Source organism: Zingiber officinale, chromosome 2A, assembly GCF_018446385.1.
Source record: "Zingiber officinale cultivar Zhangliang chromosome 2A, Zo_v1.1, whole genome shotgun sequence".
Classification (NCBI taxonomy): Eukaryota; Viridiplantae; Streptophyta; class Magnoliopsida; order Zingiberales; family Zingiberaceae; genus Zingiber; species Zingiber officinale.
The window spans coordinates 22830408-22841450 of record NC_055988.1 but is presented as its reverse complement, the minus strand read 5'-3'; the positions used below and the strand labels follow the sequence as shown (position 1 = coordinate 22841450).

The following is an 11043-nucleotide window of genomic DNA, read 5'->3' as shown; positions in this document are numbered from 1 at the left end:
GGGATAGACGGGAAGGCGGAAAGTTTCAAAGCATGGCTTGTTGAAAAAGGAAACTTTTTCACCGATAGTCATGCTTAAGTCTATCCGGATTCTTTCACTACAAGAAAAACCCTCATAGACATCTGTGGAACAACAACATTTTTAAGCAAAAACTGATGTTTTTGAGTATTTTACATCGATTTTTTCAAAAATCGGTGTCTATGAGCGCAAATTTTCACTCATAGACATCGGTTGTTTAGCCGATGTCTATGAGCGCCTTTTTTTGTTAATAGACACCGGTTTTAACAGCGGTTTTTAAAACCCGGTGTTAATGAACCAAAAAATAATAATTTAATTTTTCCACCAGCCAAAATTTACAACACTTCACAAAGTTCCCTCCAAACCTAAACCAATATCGCGCCCCTTCTCTCACCCTAAACCTAAACCTAAACCTCCGACCATCTCTCTCAGCCTCATCTCCCTCTTCCCCTTCCTGGATCTCTTCCCCTTCCTGGATCGACGCCCCTTTCTCTCCCGATTAGGATCAAACCCACCTGCTTCAGTCCTAAGCAAAATCGCAGCATAAATCGTTCCATTCTGCCTCCTCGTCCGATCCTCTCTTCCTCCTCCTCCTTCCTCTCTTCGCTCTTCCCGGCTAAGGTAGGGCCCGACGAGATCACATCGAAGCACTTGATTCATTCGATTCCGGTTCCCGTTCGCGAAACCAGTTTCTTTCGATCAAGGTGATGGCGGATGTGCAGATGGGGGAGACGGAGACCTTCGCGTTCCAGGCGGAGATCAACCAGTTGCTGAGTCTCATCATCAACACCTTCTACTCCAACAAGGAGATCTTCCTGCGCGAGCTGATTAGCAACGCCTCGGATGTGAGACATCGCTGCTTTCCATGTTGCTGCTCTCTTTTTTTTCCCGTGTTGTCGTTGCTGAAGCAAATCGTGTGACTGCAGGCACTCGATAAGATCCGGTTCGAGGGTCTCACCGACAAGAGCAAGCTGGACGCCCAGCCGGAGCTCTTCATCCGCCTCGTGCCTGACAAGGCGAACAAGACACTTTCCATCATCGACAGCGGCATCAGCATGACCAAAGCTAGTAATTTCTCTTCTCTGCACCTTGTCGGGATGACGCCGCCGTCCCGACGAACGCTCAAGGTAATGTAGTCCGAGAAATGCCCTAATTTTTGGCTCCTCACGCTTACGATCACTTTTCCTAGCAGCCCATAGGCGGCATTAGCCCCGTGATGTTTGGAGCGCAGCTGTCGGCAGAAGAGGCGGAGAGCTTGAGCGAGAGGTAGGGAATGACTTATATAGTGACGTCTGTTCTTTCTTCTTCTTATTTTCTTGTTAAGGTTTATTTCTGATCTTGTTTTCGCCTCTCACTCGGTTTGATTCAAGTTCCATGGTGAGAAAATTGTTGTTTTGTTTTCCTCCCATTATCGACTTCCTTGATATGATGAGAAGAAAGGGTTTTTTTCTTAACAGTAGGAAGCATGTAGTAGTGTAATAGTTCTGAATGTTGCTGATCTCCTTGCTTTACAACCCACAGCTTCATTTTCCCCTGTTTTCCTCCAGTTCTTGTGTTCTTCTATTTTATTTATCAATTTTTCTAAATTTTGTTTATGCCACCTCAGTTGACCTAGATTCTCCTTTGTATCACAGACTCGAGTTCTGCACATATCTTCAAGATTGTTACTCTGCCTTGTGTGTATCATCATTATCATATGTTCTGCACATGCTGTGTTTGTCAAAATTCCACACTCGTCGGTAACTTTGATTTGCTCTTCAGTTAAATCGGATGGATTGTTCATTTAGTCGATGGATTCTTCCCCTTTTTGCCTCATTGGATTGCTAAGGCTCGTAATGTTGTTTTGCAGCATGGGCATTTAGGATTTATGCTCTCATGTTATGATGCTGAAGTTAGCTACGATGGCTGCACTGACACTTTTCTGGCAAGGTATGCGGACAATTTCTCTCATTTGAATTCAAAATATGTTCTCCTTTTGATGAAAAGTTAAGTTGTGTCTGTCAAAGTTATCGCACTGGCTTCATATAACATGGCGTGCGTATTCATTCTTCTCGACTTGTAGATATCCACCACATGGAAGAAGAACTGTGGTCATAGAAGAAGTTGACCAAAATATATATATACTCTATGATCATATGTATAAGAGACTTTCTTTAATGTATATGAAAATGCATATTATAAACGTTACAGTCTTTGTTCAAATTAGTGCCTCTTTTACATTCTCAAAAAGACTCTTTCAGGCACAAGGAAGAAGAAGAGCTTCTGAATCTTTGTTTCTTCGAGGTTCAGACAGCTATGGAATCAGCTTTGGTAACTGCTATGGCTCGCATCATGGGCAAGAAGGTGGCAATTCTCATCCGACGCAACAAGAACGTCAAGGAAATAACTGATATTAAAGAGAAGATGGAGAAGCTCAAGGAGTTGTTGCTGATTGTTAACATGGTGATCCAAGATGTCGAGTCCCGCCCTTTCACTTATGATGTGAAGATCTTGTCAAGGAAGCTCAGGTACTTGGTCTACGATCTCGAGGATGTTGTGGATTGCTATGACACTGAAGTCTTGCGCAAGCAGAGATCAAGAGCTTCTTTTAGGTCGGTGAATGATTTCTTCTCTTCTAATAACCAAATTTTGTTTAAGAGTAGGCTAGGCAGCATGATAAAAGCTGTAACAGATAGTCTGGATTCAATTTTACTGCAAAAGTCAAAGCTTTTGAATTTGTCACAAGGCAATTTTGTGATGGAAAATCGACATTTCTGTTGTTGTCATCTTAGTGGTAAGTATTTTGTTCTTCGTTTAGTGGATATGTGAAAAGGTAGTAGGGCTTGTAAAATGCATTGTTTGAGCATCATCAAGTCATGAGGTGCAATGAAATGTTGCATGTTCATATCTAACTAAAGGTGAATTAAATGTGTTTATTATATTTTGCAGGATGGTGGTATGGAGGAATAGGTCAATTGGAATCTTGTGATGGAAATCGACATTTATGTTGTTGTCATCTTAGTGGTAAGTATTTTGTTCTTCGTTTAGTGGATATGTGAAAAGGTAGTAGGGCTTGTAAAATGCATTGTTTGAGCATCATCAAGTCATGAGGTGCAATGAAATGTTGCATAGCATACTAGAGTTCGTTTTCCTAGTACGTTCATTATGTTATAACTGATTTCTTTGTGTCATTTTGGCGAGGCAAAGTAACCATATCGTGGCATTGAAAGTGCTTTTCAAGAGCCAGCTCAAACAATCTCAAGTTGAGCATCAACTGTGACGTGAAGTTGAGATACAAAGCCACCTCCGACATCCAAACATATTACGCCTATATGGTTACTTCTATGATCAGGTTCGGCTCTATCTTGACTTATAAAGATTGTGGGCATATTGAACCTGAATTTTGTTTATGCCACCTTAGTTGACCTAGATTTTGTATCACAGACTCGAGTTTACTTGATACTGGAATATGCAGCTAAAGGTGAACTCTACAAGGAACTATAGAAGTCCAAATGCTTCAGTGAGAGGCGAACTGCTACAGTGAGTTCTTTGCAAACACACACTAACGGTTATCAGTGTGTGAGCTTTTATCTATTATTGCCAATGAAGGACTAACACTCTAATCATGTACCCATAGAATTTGCAGTTCCTTTCTCACTGTATGTACAAGTGTTGTGCATTTGCAAATTTAATGAGGCTAGTGTGTCTGCAAACTTGAACAACGTTCTAATAATTTATAAGCTTTATGTGTTTTTTTAGAAATGCCTTAAGATACTTCTTAATGAATTTTCCCATGTTGTCCAGGTACTTCTATAGATTCTTCCTCATGATATTTTTGTTTATCATGGCAACGTCCAGAAGTCTATGGCAGCCGCTTCTGCTGAGGGTGGCCTCGATCCCATACTTGCCTACACTGTCGGAGTAGAGATCGAGCAACTGCAGTGGTCTTCCTCCCAGCCCGACTGGGTTGCCAATGCCTACTCCACTAAGCTTCAGATTCTGAGAGTTTAATGGAAAGAAAATGGATATTAGAGCAGTAAACAATGAACAATAAGATTTTGTTCAGAATTCAAGTCTATGAACCCAAATTATTCAGAATTCAAATTTCCATGCATGAAAGGTCACCCTTGGCATAAGGTAGCTAAACCTGTAATATAATGATGATCCTCCTAGTAATCCAAACAATAACACACCATGTCTACAACATGCAGTTTTTTTGCAAATTTTGTACCCCCTGAGGCAATTGATCTTGTGTCAACACTACTTCAATACTCACCTAATTTGCGTCTTACAACGGTAAGTATATGATACATCCAAATAAAAATAAAGTTTTTTTGTTTCACTTTCATAATGTCTTCTCTACATCTTGCTAGTTTCTATTTTGATCATTAATGGTTTGCCATTGGTATGTATTCCAAGTGACATAAACATGTTTGTCATCATTGATACAGTTGGAGGCCTGCTCTCATCCATTCTTTGATGAATTGAGAGATCCTAACACATGTTTGCTTAGTGGCAAACCTCTTCCTCCTTTATTCAACTTCACATCTAAAGGTAATGCCTTGTTCACCTTCCTGTCTAATTGTCGTCCGTCCGTCGATGGTCCTTTAAATGAGATTTAAACATGTTTGCAGAGCTTGAAAGCGCTTCTCCTGAACTAGTTCGACGCCTCCTACCCGAGCATTGAACTAAACTCGAGGTCAAGAAGTTTAGGCTGAGTTTGGTAGAGAGCTTCTTTTTCCAGTTTTCCTGATGTTGTCAATGGTTGGAATTCAAGATGATAAACAAGAACCATTTCAGTTTTAAGGTTGCATGTGCTTGAAGTGTAAGATTTTGCGGAGACTTGAAGAGATAGGGAAAGAGAAAGGATTCCTTCTGCAGCAAACAATCTTGAATTATATCTGACACTACTGATGGACATCTTATAATTGATCGGAGACATGAGGGGGCAGAGTAAGAGAAAGGTTCCTTCTTCAGCAGTCAGTTTTCTGTTGCATTACCATTGACCATTTCTTGAACGTACGTAGCCTCGTTGTACAACCCCAACAAAATCTTATTATTCATTGTATTGTTGTAAGAAGAATATTTATGTAATTTGTGAATATTTGTGTATTTTATGGATACTGTTGAATGAAGAATATTTGTGTATTTTTTTTGTTACTGTTTCAAAAATCAAATTTGTATTGTTACAAAATACTGATATTACATTGGGTTTCCACCGTTGTAAAACTGGTGTTATTAACTAATATTACATCGATCGTATACCGCTGCCAAAACAAGTGTTATTAACATATAATATTACATCGGTTTTATACCGTTGATGAAATAGTGTCGTTAAGTGATACTACACCAGTTAATAACCAATTCGAACACCGGTGTCGTTAAGTGATACTACACCGGTTTTAAACCGATGTCTAAAATGGTAGACTTTTTACATCGCCTTCAAAGACATCGGTCGAAAATGTAATAGACACCGGTGGAAAACCGATGTCTATGAGGGTTTTTGTTGTAGTGTTTTATCTATTGCTGCTCATATGGACTATGAGATTTGGCAAGTGGATGTCAAGACAACATCCCTTAATAGAAGTCTTGAAGAAAACATCCATATAAAGCAACCAGAAGGGTTCATTGCAAAGGGCAAAGAGCATCTTGTGTGCAAGCTCAATCAGTCTATGGACTGAAGCAAAGCTTCAAGGTCTTGGACATCTGGTCTAATGAAGTAATCCAGACCTATCGATTTATTCAGTAACCTGATGAGTATTGTATATACAAGAAGTGTGATGGAAACGTGGTGATATTTCTTGTACCATATGTAGATGACATTTTTGGTAGTTGGAAACAATATCAAAGTGTTGTCGGAAGTAAGGGTATGGTTGTCCAAACAATTCGATGTGAAGGACTTAAGAGAATGTGCACACATTCTTAGGATCAAATTCATAAGGGATCACAAGAAAAAAAAGGATGTTGTGCCTATCTCAAGCTTCATATATAGATACAATCCTTGCTCGTTTTAGCATGCAAAACTCCAAGAAAGGTTTCTTACCTTTTAGGCATGGAGTAGCTTTATCTAAAGAGATGTCTCCGAACATCAAAGGAGATAGAGGACATGAAGGCAGTTCTTTACGCTTCGGCTGTCGGAAGCCTAATGTATGTTATGTTGTGAATGAGACCAGATATTTATTTTGCCCAGGGCATAGTTAACAGATATCGAAGTAACCCAGGATCTGGATGTTAGACTACCGTAATGCATATATTAAAGTACCTTAGAGGGACTAGAGATTATATGCTAGTTTACAAGGTAGATAATTTGCTTCCTGTGGGTTACACGGATTTTGACTTCAAATTAGAAGGGACAATAGTAAACCAACCTCGGGGTTTTGTGTTTACTTTAGGAGGTGAAGTCATAACTAAGGAGGAGTGTTAAGCATAGGTGTTTTTCGTACTCCACCATAAAAGCTGAGAATATGGCAGCCTCTGAGGTATCCATAGAAGTTGGATGACTCAAAAACTTCATGATGGGCTTAGACATGATTTTTGGTTTGCCCAAAGATTATTACAATTTATTGTAATAATAGTGGCGCAGTAGCAAACTCGAAGAAATCATAAGTTCATAAGGCAAGTAAACACAATAGAGTGCAAGTACCACCCAATACGAGACATCATATAACGAGGAGAAGTTGTTGCCGCCTAGATTGCATCAAGTGATAACCTGGAATATCCATTCACAAAAGCCCTTCCAGCAAAAGCTTTTGATCGGCATGTGGAGGGGATGAGAATCAGATGTATGGCAGCAGATATGGTAGCTTAGTCTTTTAGTATAAGTGGGAGATTATTAGAGTGTATACTAAAAGCCTAGCTTTTGTAAACATTTATTTTTGAAATAAAAGAATCACATTGGTTAAATGTCTACATTTTATTTGTTAAGTGTAGTTGTTCAATTAATTTATATTGTAGATAACATGGTGTGTGGTGTCACACACAAAAGATCATGTTATCAATTCTTTATAAATTATAAACAGTTGCTCATGACTAAGATGGAAAGGAACAAACCATTGGAATAGTCGTAGTGTAATTAGGTATTAGTTTATCTTGACTAATAAATTACACTAGTACACTCTAAGTGTATTGAGTAGGACCATTTTAGGTAAATTCTTTTTGTTGGTGCAACCTTAGGTCAAGGTTGACCTGGGTGACCCGACTCGAGTTGACCTGACTCGAGGTATATTTTGATGTTTGACAAGAATAGAGAAGTTATATTTTGATGTTTGACAAGAATAGGAACTTGGGGATTGTGGGTGCAACATTTGGTCAAGGTTGACCTGGTTGACCCGACTTGTGTTGACCTGATTCGGGAAAAGTCCAAGTATGGAGACTTGGCACGGAAAGGTCTAAGCAGGGAGCTTGGCACGGGAAAAGTCCAAGTATGGAGACTTGACACGGGAAAAGTCCAAGCAGGGAGCTTGGCACGGGAAAAGTCCAAGGATGGAGACTTGGCACGAAAAAATCCAAGCAGGGAGCTTGGCACGGGAAAAGTCCAAGCAGGGAGCTTGGCACGGGGAAAAGTCCAAGTATGGAAGCTTGGCATGGGAGGTCGGAGAGGGCTCGGTAGCTCGTTCTCCGGACTAGGTCAGAGAGGGCTCAGTAGCTCGTTCTCTGGACCGGACGTGGAAGTCGGAGAGGGCTCGGTAGTTCGTTCTCCGGACTAGGTCAGAGAGGGCTCGGTAGCTCGTTCTCTAGATCAGGAAGGCTTTAGGTTTAAGGCTGGGAAATTGGATCGGTCTGCTGACCGATCCAGTGATACACTGGGTCATCTGATCGATCTGGTGACCGATCAGAAACCAAATAGATTGGGAGAAGGAATGACCTGATCGGTCCATAGACCGATCAGGGCTCTGGCAACCAACTCTCTGTGAGAGTTGGGATCGGTCTGGGGACCGATCAGCCTAGGGCCTGATCGGTCCGATCAGGGTGGAGCCTGATCGGTCCGATCAGGGTGGAGCCTGATCGGTCCAGGTCTAGCCGTTGAGTCACAACGGCTAGATCTCTGTCTGTGTCTTCTTCTTCGCAGGTTCATATAAGAGGGCCACTACAGGGAAGAGCTGACTTCTTCTTCTTCCTTGCGATCTGAGCTTTGCTGAGCTCTCCATTACTGAAGCTTCGTGTGAGCTTCCCTCGGCTGGGTTTCCAACTGATCAGTTGCTGCTGTGGTTGGCACCCGTGAAGTTTCTGCTTCATCAACAGTCGACGAGAAGACAAGCAAACCAGTGTTTTTACATTCATATTGTTCTTGGCTTCTTGCTGTATTTCTTGTACTCTGATCTTGCTATTGCAAGAGAGATTGTGGCGAGGTTTCTCCACCCAGAAGGAGTTTTTATTAGCCGGTTTTCCGGGGTCTCATCCACCGATGGATTGATAGGATTCGTCCACCTTACGGACACACCGAGGAGTAGGAGTATCATCTCCGAACCTCGTTATATCATCGCGTTTGAGGTTTGATATTCTCCTGTTTCGTTTCTATCTTTTATTTCCACTGCGCTAACTCAAATTGTAGGAAGAAACGAGTATTTGGGGTCGGTTATTCACACCCCCCCTCTCTAGCCGCGATCCAAAGATCCTAACAAGTGGTATCAGAGCGAGGTCGCTCTTCGTCGGATTAACACCCGGGGGAGCACGAGCTAGAGAATGGATCAACTTGTAGAAGACGTCATGATAACACCCTTCTACGATCGCCACGACTTCGCGTATTGGAAGGTAAGAATAAAGTATTTTCTTATGACTAACCTAGTAAATTGGAATTGTGTACAAGTAAGTTTTATTCCTCCGGTGGATAAAGAAGGAGAACCTCTCGAGAAGAAGAAGTGGACGAAGGAACAAATCCACCAATCCATAATCAACGATGAGGTAACGAAAATCTTTGAATTTTCATTACCTAATGATATCTTGTGTAAGATAGGTGGATACAACAATGCCAAGGAGTTGTGGAACAACTTGGCTAAGTTCCATGAGGAGAGCTCCAATTCAAGTCATGAAAAGGAGTCAAGTGAGCCAAGTAGCTCACATCATGGAGATATGGAATTAGAAGTTGAGGGCTACTCAACATCTAAGGAAGAAGAGGAGGAGAGTTCTTCTTCAAGATTGGAGCAAGAAGAAGAAGCCTCTACCTCCGGAAGGGATGAAGGAGAGAGCTTATATCCATCCTCAACCCTAGGTAACTCAAGCAACTTAATTTCAAGTAAATTACATATAATGTGCTTTGAGTGTAGGGAATATGGGCATTACAAAAGTAAATGTCCAAAGAGGATTAGGAAGACTCCACCGGCACCAAAAGTCAAGGAAGCCGGAGTCCCGATACGCAAGGGCAAGGAGCACGTGGTGTGCTTCCAATGCAAGCAAAGGGGACATTATAGAAGTCAATGTCCAAGGGGGAGGCAACCTCACAAGGACAAGAGACCAAGCACATCTATGGGGGGAGCTAAGGTAAACCCTAAGGTATCCTTTAAGGCACATTCTTGCAATTCTAATAAGATACATGCTAGTAGTTTTATTGCAATTGTCAATAATGATAAGCATGATAACCATAGAAACCGATACATGTGCTTAGGTGCCAAACATGTTAGCCTAGATATGGACAATACTAGAAATGCCAACCCTAGAGTTAACTCATCTAAGGTTAAGGAAAACCTAGATAGGAATCCCAAAACAACTTGACATATGCCTAGGAATACCTCAAAGAAAAATGGAAAATTAAAGCTTGAGGTACTAAAGAAGGAAAATCAAGTCTTGAGGTCAAGACTTGACACTTTAGAAAAGGCTCTTAAGAATTTGGAGAAGTCAACTCTAGGGTCTAAGGGTCAAAAATCAAAGCCCAAGGACATGAGAGGTTTGGGTCACAAACCTAAGTCTCAAGTGGTCAAGCCCGCTTATCATAATGTTCCATTCGATTATGGAACAAGACCTAGGGCTAAGAAGACCATCACCAAGGTCACAAGGGGAGTCATCCCTAGAGTTGAACTTGATGAGTCCCAAATGACCAAGGCTTTAAAGCCTAGGAGGGTCATTAGGAGGGTTGCTAGGGAAGTCATCCCTAGTGAATATTTAGTGAACCCAATGAGCTCAAATAAGTATTGGGTTCCTAGGAGCGTGATTCCTTCACGCTAGATGGTTTAGGGTGTGCCAACCTTAATTGGATAGGTAGTTAACCTACTCATGGCAAAAGGTGGCATTTTAGGAATTTTCAAGGTGTAATCAAGCCTTGAAAATGAAATTAAAAATTATTTCTAAGGTGATTAGGATGTGCCAACCACATTTGAGGAGTTTTCTAGGGTCAATCTAATTGGCACATAGTGATCTAAAAATCTTTAGTATATGATTTTAGGTCTATTATACTTAGGAATATAGAATTTATGGTAAAATGATCAAAATTATCAAAAATGGCAACTAAGGCTAGAATTAGGTATTTTCTATATATGTTATTTGCGATACATTGTTTGTCATATGCCATGTCATGACATCATATTTATTTTATTATCATTTGAAATGTCATGATAATGCTTAGGTTAGTTATATGTCATGCCTTATTTAAGTTTCATACTTGAAACTAATCATCAAACATATAATCCATCATCAAGTTGTAATCACATGTAATCCAAGAATCTAATCATGACAATAAATCATCAAACTTGACAATCAAATTTAACTAACTTTCACAATTTCTAAGATGGTAAAAAGAATGCATAGAGAATTTTATTATGAAAGCTGACTAGACAAGCTAAAAATAAACTATCAAGCAGCAAACAAAGCAAAGACATATATACAAGCAGAAAGAAAAAGTAAAGTGAGATAGAACCAACTCCCCTGAATTTCTGGTGGTCGGAGTCGATTCCACTTCCAGAATCCCAAAATTTGATAAGATGATTCTGTCACATCCGCTAATCAAATTGTACAAATATATTTTCCACTGAACCCCTTAATTAAACAATAATGTTGTAGTAACGAGCCCAGGATCGATCCGAGGAACCAACGGTAGAATGTAATTTAGGATTGTCT

At 40.5% G+C, this 11043-nt stretch overlaps 1 protein-coding gene across 1 annotated transcript; it reads left to right on the top strand.

The window, feature by feature from the left end:
- Positions 1–737: 737 nt before the first annotated feature.
- LOC122043586 (heat shock protein HSP 90-alpha A2-like) lies at positions 738–2826 on the top strand. The gene is made up of 4 exons (XM_042604200.1): positions 738–863; positions 945–1145; positions 1868–1947; positions 2259–2826. The coding sequence occupies exons 1-4, from the start codon at positions 741–743 to the stop codon at positions 2824–2826; spliced, it is 972 nt and encodes a 323-aa protein (XP_042460134.1). The 5' UTR covers positions 738–740.
- The last annotated feature ends 8217 nt before the right edge of the window (positions 2827–11043 follow it).